Source organism: Acyrthosiphon pisum, chromosome A1, assembly GCF_005508785.2.
Source record: "Acyrthosiphon pisum isolate AL4f chromosome A1, pea_aphid_22Mar2018_4r6ur, whole genome shotgun sequence".
NCBI classification, from domain to species: Eukaryota; Metazoa; Arthropoda; class Insecta; order Hemiptera; family Aphididae; genus Acyrthosiphon; species Acyrthosiphon pisum.
In genome coordinates, this window is record NC_042494.1 from 58168757 (window position 1) to 58180662 (window position 11906).

Below are 11906 nucleotides of genomic sequence, written 5' to 3' on the forward strand. Positions count from 1 at the left end.
AGTGACACATTATATAAGTACGTAAAATAATTATTTGCAGCACCCCCTAAAAGCAAAGCTTGTGCTGGGGGAGCGGTTCTTATATTATATTAACTTAAAATTAATACATAAATAATAATTTAGTAATAGTTTGAATTAAGAAGTAGCAAAGTATATATATATACAATATTATAAACAGAGTAAAAGATAAGAGTATGAAGAACAAAAATATATTATATTTAAAAACATAGTTTTGAAGTAAACAAATTAATTATATAAGGTCAGTTGGGGTAACTGCGACGTGGCATTGTAAAGTTCATCTTTGGCAACTTATTTTCACTGTAATATTTAATCAAAGAATATAATGATGATTTCAATTTATTCAGAATATTGTAAAGATTATAAATTTGAGGTTAAAATTTAATTTCCAACAGTTTTTATATTTTTTTTTTATTTTTTTTTAAAAAATTTTGAAGTGTCGCACTTACCCCAAGCAGTGGGGGTAAGTGCGTTTTCGGTGTCTGAAAAATAGTAAAAATGCTTTAATTGTATCATAGGGGAAGTGCATACAATTACATACAATCACCTACAGTTCAGTGTTTTCAGAGTGAAAAAATTCTGAACGGTAAAAAAATGACAGAACATTAAAGATCTTTTTAAATTTGTGTATTAATTAGACTATCATTAATTACATACAAACACTTTCAAGTTAAGTATATGGAATTTATTTAAATACTTACATTAAACTTGATTTGTATAAGTAAATAAGCAATACAACAATATAAAACTCTTTCCTTTTTATTTAAATAACCAATCAACAAAGTTATAGTTAGATTATAAAAAAACTTAATATTTATCAACATAACAGTTAAACAAGTAGTACTTAATAAAAACAAGTATTTATAGATTAAAATATAAAACATGTCATGTTGCACTTACCCGCAGACAATTGTCGCACTTTCCCCGTCATTCATTTTACAAGGGGAAAGTGCGTAATCGCACTTAAATAAAATTCATTGACAACTATACAAATTTTAACACTTAAATCATAATCTACACATAAAATGATATAACCTACCTTAGTTTAAGACAGCAAATTTTTAAAAAAACTGCCTTAAAAAAAATGGCAAACGAACGTCTTCTTTGAAAAATACAAGTGAAATTTATATTCTGAAAGTAAAGATTGATAACACGATAACGAAATATAATACAGTGTGACCAATTATGTACATATATTACATGGACGTTGTACAACAATTTCATTATTGACAGTCTTTCATAAACTTAATATATACTCCGTAATATCTGGATTCGCACTTACCCCAAATCTGCACTTACCCCAACTGACCTTACCTATTTAGGTCAATTTTTTTTAAATACTATAGACTATAATATAATATTATGTCTTATACCTAGACTGACATACCGTCTCAGCTCAGAATCGTTTTTCTTATACAATGATATTATATCATTGAATTCAAATTTAATACCATCCATTATACAGTGACCCACTTGTAACCTACTGTACAGCAGAGCGAAATCCACTTACCCACCTTTTTTTTTTACCGTCGGTGTGTTGATTTCTTCTTATTGATTTTCAATTAGATTCATTTCGTCAATATAGTCCTCATAATTGTCCTCTACTTCATCAACTATGATCGGTTGCTGATTTAAACACGAACCTCCTTGACAATGCTTGCATATAACTGAACATAGCAATCCTGCTTTTCGACAGCTACAATTTTGTTCACATGTTTTTGTGCAGGCACAACTAATCACATTCAAAAGAGTATCCGGTGCTGGTGACTTTTTCGTGAAAACTGGATTTAGTTTACCACTATATTCTTTCCAGCCCCAATTCTGTGGATCTAATTTATTGCCACGCCACAACTGTATTTTCAAATAAACTCGATATAAATGTTCTCTTGCCGCATCGATAGTAGGTAGAAGTCTAGCTAGTTGAACTTGTTTTTTGTTAGAGCCTGCGGTTTTTTGAAAAACATCATGCTTTAATTTATTCAAAGACGTAATGTGGGCTGGAGCTTTATTTAATGTTAAAAGATATTTTTCTCCGGCACGTTCAATTTCTTCCGGCGATGAAGATATATTATTAAATATTAATAATGAATCGTGTAATTCCGGGTGTTTTTGAACTGTTTTCAGGTGTTTTATTTTGCCTTGTTGAAATAATGCCTAATGATATGATATTAGAGTGACTGGTTATAATACATTTTATAACGGTATCGGGAATTTTATAAAACGTTATTATGATTACGTACATTTATTATCACGGAAATATGCATTTGAGTGATAGACGAAAACAAGTTATCATTATCATACATTTTATATAATATAAAAAGTAACTTGTAATATATGTGAAGAAAAAAAATGTTTATTTATTTGTATTATATTATGTATTAATACTCGCATAAAAAATGTATAACCAACTTATAACTTTTCCTTAGGTATTGTAAAATGTTTTGAGTGTAATTTGTCTATTGACCCTAAAATGTATAAAGCGCAATTGGTTTGTTGACCCTACAATTTTTGAGCGCAATTGGTATATCGACCCTAAAATGTTTAGAGCGCAATTGGTAGGTATATGAAAAGGTAATTTTAAGCGCAATTGGTAAACTCCCCTCAATCCCGTTCTATACCATACGACCTATCAGACATAAGTAGTTATTTTAATAGTAGAAGAAAAATATTAAAGATATGACGTATGCTCGATTTTTTTTCATAGGTGTACAGTGTGTACCTAGTTAAAATGTTGATACAATTAGATATTTAAATGGCGAATAATGATTTTAGTTAAATTGTTAGTTTAAAAATTTTATTGTGGGTACCCACTTGAAACTATTAATGTATATATTATTTTGCTGTATACACACAATGACATTTTCAAATGCAATTTTTTTGGAAAAAATTACTGTAATCTATTTTACGTATAGTGTACTATTGTCTAATAGTAAAATAAATTATCTTAACAGCAGTAATATCATAAAATATTCATAGTAATATTGTCTTAAGGGTGGCAGATAAATTAACACATAAATTATTACAGACACTGGGTGTCACTTGCCCACCTTTTTTTAAATTGTATTTTGGTGTTTGTTATTAATAATACATAAAATAGAAATCGATATTGTATTATTCTTTACAAACTTTTTTTATTTGTAATCAAAGCAATTTCGTGTAAGTACAATATATAGGTAAACATAATACATAGGTAATCTAATTTTTATACAAATTTACAATTTACGCATTTACATTATTAACAATACAATATACATAAAATAAAAACCGATGTTGAATTATTCAACATAAACATAATATATTATTGGTAATTAATGGAATTTCGCGTAGGAATAATACATAAGCATAATACATAGTTAATATAATATTTAAAGAAATTTACAATTTACATTTTCATATATGAACATAATACATATTATACATATACATAACAATTTACAATAATTATTTAATCTGCAGTAGGTGTACTACATCACAACATACGTGCAAAAAATGTTTTCGTCCGGGATCAAATTGTTCGGCGTCTTTGCCGTTTTACCTTTTTCCCAGTTATCTCCACACAAGCGACTGGTGGAACGTCCTCGTCGACTTGGTGCAGCCGGATTCCGGACTAGGCCGTTCGACCACTCGAACAGGACGGCACATCCTTTTCATTTTTCACGAACGTCACCGCAATATTCGGCATGGGATGATTCACGGCAGCAACGACGTTAAATTCTGCACAGCCGGGGCAGCCCTCGTCGTCTGAATCCACGGATCGACTTGACGAAGACATTTGATGTCATGCCGTTTTTTCAGTAACTTATCCGGGTCCACTGTTTCAACGGCCGAACTCTGACGCGGCAAGTCCAGCTCACGAGCGGCCAGTGCCAAGTCCTGCGCGCAAGCCGCGACCAGTCGCCGGAATATCAACCCCGTGATTCGGTCCACCAAATCGGACGAAATTTTTTTCTTCGCCTCGATCGTCACTGCTGCAATGTTGCAGTAATGCAGCGCTTTCAGTCGCTTCGCGGCCATTGCACCGTAATATTTAGCACGGCTCGAGAAACCCTCGTTCGAATCTACAGCGGGCCGAATTGCTGAAATCGGCAAAGGCATGACGTATGCCTGGCGTCTACGTCGTACCTTTTTTCCGACGACCACCGGGCCTACAATTTTAACAGCTGAATTCCGCAATTCTTGCTCACAAGCGACCAGTGCCAAGTCCTGCACACAGGCCGCGACCAGTTTCCGGAATATCGACGCTGTGATTCGGTCCACCAAATCCAACGAAACTTTTTTCTTCGCCTCGATCGTCACTGCTGCAATGTTGCCGTAATGCAGCGCTTTCAATCGCTTCGTGGCCATAGTACCATAGTATTTAGCACGGCTCGTGCAGGTACTGACCAACACAGACTGGTTCGATGTAGACATATCTGTTTTGATTGACGGAGGTAAGTTACAGATTGTAATAACTGTGAGCGCAATCGTCAAACGATAAATTATAAAGTGAAAGACAAATGTTATTTTATCAGTACCTATAGCTGACCGTTCACATGGAAAATATATATATTTGAATATTACGGTTACTATGTACGGAATACATTTGAATTCAAATTTTGCAAGTAAATAAAAATCAGTATTTATTAAAAAATTCTTAAAAAGAATCAATAAAAAACCTATATTTATTAAAAAAATCTATATTTATTAAAAAATCAATAAAAATCGTTAAAAAAATCAATAAAAAAACCTATATTTATAAAAAATCTGTATTTGATAAAAAAAATCAATAAAAACCTATATTTGATAAAAATTTCTTAAAAAAAATAATTAAAAAATGTGTATTTATTAAAAAAATTCTTTAAAAAATCATTAAAAAATGTGTATTCGATAAAAAGAATCAATAAAAAAACTATTTTTGATAAAAAATTCTTATAAAAAATCTATATTTATTAAAAATATCAATAGAAATCAGTATTTATTAAAAAAATCTTAAAAAGAATCAATAAAAAACCTGTATTCATTTTAAAAAATCTATATTTATTAAAAAATCAATATAAATTGTTAAAAAATCAATACAAAAAACCTATATTTATAAAAAAATCTGTATTTGATAAAAAATTCTTATAAAAATCATTAAAAATCTATATTTATTAAAAAATCGTTATAAAATCAGTATTTATTAAAAAAATCTTAAAAAGAATCAATAAAAAACTATATTTATTAAAAAAAATCTTTAAAAAAATCAATAAAAAACCTAAATTTATTAAAAAAATTCTTATTATTATTAAAAATCAGTATTTATTAAAAAAAATCTTAAAAAGAATCAATAAAAAACCTATATTTATTAAAAAATCAATAAAAACTAAATTTGATAAAAAAATCATAAGAAATCTATATTTATTAAAAAATCGTTAAAAATCAGTATTTATTAAAAAAAATCTTAAAAAGAATCAATAAAAAAACCTATATTTGGTAAAAAAAAATCATTAAAAATGTGTATTTGATAAAAAATTCTTCAAATAAATGATTTATTTTATAATATAATTTAAAATTTGTGTACCTTCACAACCTATGAAGCAATACATATTTTAGTATGGGGATATATTTTAATAAAATTAAAATAATTTAGTATATTTTAATTAATATTATGTGCGCTGATTTGACTCGTTCTCAAATGTCGTATGCGTTGTAGTTCGCTTAAATGTCGTATACTATTCTTACTTAATTATCGTGTGCTAAAAACTCGCGCTGAATTGTCACATGCTGAATTTCTGCCTAGAAATGTCCCAGAACATGAAATCCATTGTTTATGCCACACACAATAAAGAAATATGGATTAATAATAATATATGTTATATGTGATGATATTGTCATCTGACTTTTTATCATATGTAGACGGTAGTGTTTTTCGGCGAAATCCAAAGAACTCGGTTGTCCGATGCCACCCCAATCGGTAATCTATATGTATAGTTCTGCATATTACAACAATTAATCAAAAAATAATTTATTCACAAGCTATATTCCTCTTATTGAAATAGATATGTACAACAAATTACTATAGCAAACGACACACAACTATATGATAGCTTAGGTAAATGTATTACAGAAAGATTAATGTTGCTGTAATTAATAATCCAAGTTCCAACTATAAAAACAATTTAAGAACTTCACATAAATTGTATGAAAAAATTAAACTGTGCATGTGATCTATCACTTACGCCTACATATTGAGTGCTGTTAAATAGTGTTAAATATAATCTTTTAAGTACCTACACATCGCTTACGACACGCCTGATGGATTAAATATTGAGATACCTGCACCAAGCTACACCATAAAACTTAATGTTATACTTTAAAAATGATATTAATATTAGATTTATATAAATTATTTTTACTTTTTAAATTATAGAAACTAAATTTCTAATTATATTACTATCCATGTATGTTTATAATAGTTGGATAAAAATCATACCAGTCATAACTGTATACTCTTATATATGTATATGTAATATGTAATATGTATACTAACTCATAACCTAAATTTAAATTTAAAAATTTAAGTACAATGTATCAAACCGTTTAAATTCCGATTGCCTTATTCAAGTATAGCTTAAATATGAATCAATGATGTTAATATTTATAATTTTAAATTTTGGCGATGGAATAAGTGTATATGCTTATAAGTTATAACACTGATGTGTGCTTTGATTTTGAATTTTTGTACATTTTGTATCAGTAAAAATGCTTCAATTTTCTGGTAGCATTTTCGATCTAGTTGGTACAAGGGGATAAGAAGTAAATAAGTAATGCTTTTCGAAATTATTAAGAAAAACTAAAAAAAAAGTTGAAAAACGGAAATTTTTACCAAAAAACATTTGATTAAAAATTGTTTTTTTTTTAAATTCAAAAATGAATAACTTTAGATACTTGGATTTTTCACCTAATATTTATCTTTGCAAATTTATTAACACGATATAGTTTAAAAATAATATGTTGTGTTACTATTATAGACATTTTCAATTTTTAAATTATTTCTGTTAGAATTTTCAATTCGCTTGATAAAAAATGTTCATGATTAAAAAATCAAAGCAACCAGTCAGCATACCCTCAGGCGTCTCTAATCTTCTTTACTCGTCTTCATCTCTGTGTTAAATTTGAATTCAATGATAGAAACCTTGTTTAAGATATTAAATCCTTGGATATAAAAATTGGACATATTCCTTCCAGTACAATATCAATCATTTTTGAAATTTTTGGATGGAAACTACTGCGAATACGCCACAAACACCTTTTTATCGAATTTTCATTTGCAATAATTTTTTTTTTGCTTTCCTCTGATAAATTAACAAAATTGCATGCATAAATTCGAGATGGTAAATTATAATTTTCTTTTTCTGTGTTCTTAATATTACATTTAGCTCTCTTTGCGTTAATAAAATCTGTATCACCTTCAATCTTTACGACTGTGAGCTCCAAATTTAAAAACGGTAGTTATTTCATGGTCCGTTGTAATTTTATTGTTCCGTTGCACAAGTCTTTGTGAACACACACCAGATTCTTAATTTTACTTTTTTTATAGTATAAAAAAATGTTGTAAATGTATTTCTTTTTATTTCTTTTTGTTATTAATCACTCTGTATTTGTACTATACGCGCACTATAATACGAACAAAATATAACTGTGTACAGTGAGTGTGTAGAATTGTGGAAATAGTAAGTAGGTATTTTCTTCCCCCCCCCCCTGTAATAATTTGCTAATTTTCGTGATTATTCAGCTGTGATTCGCTCAGAATCTAAAATAAAATCGCATAACATAATTTCCGAACGAGAAATTGTTTGTTCGGCTGACACGTTTATTTGTATTTTCTACATCAATAAACGAGTGAAATCTTAACTACTAGCGGCATGGTAGGATGGACATATTTTAAAGACATACACAATTAAGGTATATTATCATTATTCTTTAATCGTGATCACATGTTTATTATTTAGGCATTTCGCGAGTGTTATCAGGCAACCATATGAGCAGAACATCAGGTTGTCCTTATCAGTGTTTACAATCATAGAAATTCTTACGATGTCGTTAGAGTGATGTTTGACTTTGAATGTCAAATATGTTAACTATAAAATTGTAAATACAAAAAAACTTTACAGGGTCAAATACTCTAAATGGTGAGTATTTATAGTCTACAGAATTGTTTAATAGAAAAAATAGGATCCTACTTAATATAAACTATCTACTTCCTTATTCTCCCGAATATAGGTACTCAGTATTTTATCTACCTACCTTTGTGTTTTATTTCATATCTAATCTCTGAGTTTGACGGTAGGTAGTAATAATAAAGACTAATTACACAGTTCATTGTTCATACTTGATACTTGCCAATCACTCAATTGTGCTCATCGCTTATTTGTTATTCAGCAGCAGTCACCGGTGACTCACATTTCAGTAACGCGTCTGATGATAATAATAACAGTGTTTAATAAAACCAATAATGGTATTCACACAAGTGGTATCCATCAAAGACAAAGCACCTGGAACCAAAGTATACAACTATGCTGATTCATTCTGGTGTACATATATTGTGTCTGTGGCGGCTGCCAGTGTTGCAGAAATATGTGAGTACTTTTACAAGATCCATATGATTCGTATGTAGGCGCAAATCACCTCAAAGACTTAAGAATCAAACAAATTTCAGAGGAAGCAAAGCCATGTAGGGCTTTGCCCCTCACACCAGTGGCGTATTTAGGTTTGTGTCATGGTGGGGGGGGATATGATTTTATCCAGTAGCCACGCTTTTAAAGATAAAGGCTAAGTTAAGATTCCGAAAAATTTTGCATATTATATATAGCCTATGGGGGGATTGATCCCCTTGATCCCCCCCCATAAATACGCTACCTGTGCTCCTCACTTACCATACCTCATCTGTTACATTTTATATCTATTAACAAAATACCTACATTATAGATTTAAATTAATATTATGAAGAGTAGCGAATTTTTAGAAAGATTAATTTATTTTAACTTATAGAAAAACATGGTTTTCTTAACACAAAGTTTTAATTATGTACAAACAAACTCAACTTTGTATTTGTTTACATTTAACAATTTTTTTTTAATTTTTAGTTTTTTTTGAGCCTATGTTTTAGAAATATAGCTACATTTTTAAATTTGTATGACTTTTTTAGATAGTTTTTAACAATTCTCGATAATTAAAACTTTTTACACACAAGTTATGAATTATTTTTTAATTTTTGTCTTTTATAGGTTTTTGTAAAAGAATAAAAATGTAGTTTTTGTCTTTATACAATTCGATAGATTTTTAGGTATATGTTTATAGTTTTAATATTTTTTGAAATTTTAAATGTATTTCAAAAATTTTTTACTGCATTAAATCAATATCCCTAGTTATTACATTTCATGTAAAACAAATTATTTGTATTTATTAATAACTGATAAGTAATGTGCTTATTTACAATGAACACTTGTTTTTCATATTTATTTAAAACTGTTTCATTATTAAGGACTACCCGTAAATCATTAAATGTGGTTAATTGGTCAGTCCAATAGTCTTATTAGACTCTCGATAGACCCATTTCAGTGGTACATATTCAGGTTTTTAATTATTCTTTAAGATAATCGTGGAATTCCTGGTGCTGGCATTGAAACTCAATGTTCTAAACTAATAATCTGACACAAACTTATATCTAACTATTTATGCTATATTATTTTTTTTCTTGTGCAGTGACATACCCATTAGATTTGACCAAGACCCGTCTGCAAATACAAGGTGAAGTAGCTACAAGCAGTAAACCTACACAGTATAGAGGCATGTTAAAAACAGCTATCGGCATTGTCAATGAAGAAGGTGCACTAAAATTATGGCAAGGTGTGACGCCCGCACTCTATAGACATGTAGTGTATTCTGGTATTAGGATTGTATCGTACGAAACCATGCGTGATAAATTATTATTAAAAAACGAAGATGGATCATTTCCAATTTGGTATTCACAAATAAACAACACACATTGGTAGATTCTTTGATTTATTATTTAACTTCAGGAAATCGGCCATAAGCGGAGTCATGTCTGGTGTTATTGCTCAGTATGTTGCTAGTCCAGCTGATTTGATCAAAGTTCAAATACAGATGGAAGGCAAACGACGTCTGATGGGAGAGCCTGCTAGGTATACCTATTGTTTATTGTACAATAATTTAAAATTAACTTGCATAATATTTTATTATTTTATTCAAGAGTGTTAAGTGCAGCACATGCGTTCAAAAAAATAGTATCTGAAAGTGGTGTCCGTGGTTTGTGGAAAGGCTCAATACCCAATGTACAACGTGCTGCTCTTGTAAATCTTGGTGATTTGACTACTTATGATACAGCTAAGCAAGTAATTATGCATAAAACTGGATTACCTGATTCACATCTACTGCATTGCCTTTCTAGGTATACATTTATTGTTTTTATTATTTTACATAAACCGTTAATATTTCTAAGTGTGAGTTATTATTTCAGTATATGTGCTGGATTAGTAGCAGCTACATTAGGAACTCCAGCAGATGTTGTAAAAACACGTGTTATGAATCAACCAACTGACAAAAATGGAATGTAAGTTCAATCACTAAAAATGTGTTAAGAAATGCATTTTTATGTATTTTAATTTCATATTTTGTTAATGAATTTGAATTTTTTTTTAGTGGTTTGATATACAAAGGATCTTTAGACTGCTTGTTTAAGACTATTGAAAATGAAGGGTTTTTTGCTCTTTACAAAGGATTTTTACCTGTCTGGATTAGAATGGCTCCCTGGTCATTAACTTTTTGGATGAGTTTTGAACAAATACGCCATATGCTCGGTGCTACTGGATTTTAGAATTTACAGAGTATAATCATTAGATCTCATTTTTATTATGTTTTTCAACTTTTACAATAGTTCTAAAATATGTCAAGATGTTTATTTTCATATTCTCCGTTATCATATAGAAAATTTAGGTCATGAATATACACAGTGCACACTACACATAATTTTTTTCATAGGGTCTAGACTCTAGGAATTGACTTCCGTACAAGTATTATGGATTATATTATTAATCAAAATCAATAATAAGACAACATTATAACAGTAACATTGACAAACCATCTCTATCAAGCAATATAGAAAAATGTAGATCATATTATTTCCGTTACTGCAGGCTTAATATAAAATTGGTAACAATTAAGTACTCTTTATTTATTATCATATTGAATTAACTTTATTTTTTTATTTAATTTAACTTGATTTGTGATTGTATCATAATTCAAAATATTGAGATTAAATAAATCAATGTTTTTATATTACAATTTCAAATATAAATTATTGAACATTAAAACATTGTTAAGAAAATATTTAGAAGCTAAAGTACTGATAACTTATTTTGAATGATAAATTTAAAAATATGTACTATCAAAAATTTGGTTTTTTTACTTTAAACTAGGTAACATTTATATGATTGTACTTTGATCTTACCCTTAATCCTACAGTAAAAGAAATACGAATTAAAATTTTTCTATATTGTATGTTGAAATGATGGACAGTTAATGTCGATATAACACCACCTTCAAAATTAAATAATTAAATATTGTGTTCTAGCATCAATTATACATTACTAAAGTTTTCATCACTTTTGGCTCAATATTGTGTCATTATTAGTGTTATTTATGTTTGAAAGAAAAACTGTTGTTTTGAAATGTTTGATAAGTTAACTATTTAATCTAGATTTTATATTTGGCCAAATACCAATTATTTTATTATTATTACTAAAATATTTACCACCCAAATTGATCTGTCAATTGAATTTACTTGTACATTTATCTTTTGTGTGTACAAATTAATGATTCATACTACAAATTTCTATAAAATAAAAGTA

General features: G+C 28.8%; 1 protein-coding gene across 5 annotated transcripts; it reads left to right on the forward strand.

Moving 5' to 3' along the window:
• The first annotated feature begins 8041 nt into the window (after positions 1–8041).
• Positions 8042–11153, forward strand: LOC100159031 (mitochondrial uncoupling protein 4). 5 transcript variants are annotated; one of them, XM_003245758.4, is made up of 7 exons: positions 8042–8168; positions 8419–8615; positions 9742–10000; positions 10059–10181; positions 10250–10447; positions 10517–10609; positions 10699–11153. In XM_003245758.4, the coding sequence occupies exons 2-7, from the start codon at positions 8492–8494 to the stop codon at positions 10871–10873; spliced, it is 972 nt and encodes a 323-aa protein (XP_003245806.1). In that variant the 5' UTR covers positions 8042–8168; positions 8419–8491; the 3' UTR covers positions 10874–11153. The 5 variants fall into 5 exon arrangements, with proteins under 5 accessions (XP_003245806.1, XP_008184916.1, XP_001944640.1 ...); XM_008186694.3 differs by having other exon boundaries at positions 8044–8168; positions 8422–8615; XM_001944605.5 differs by lacking the exon at positions 8042–8168 and adding an exon at positions 8176–8322 and having other exon boundaries at positions 8422–8615.
• Positions 11154–11906: the final 753 nt, after the last annotated feature.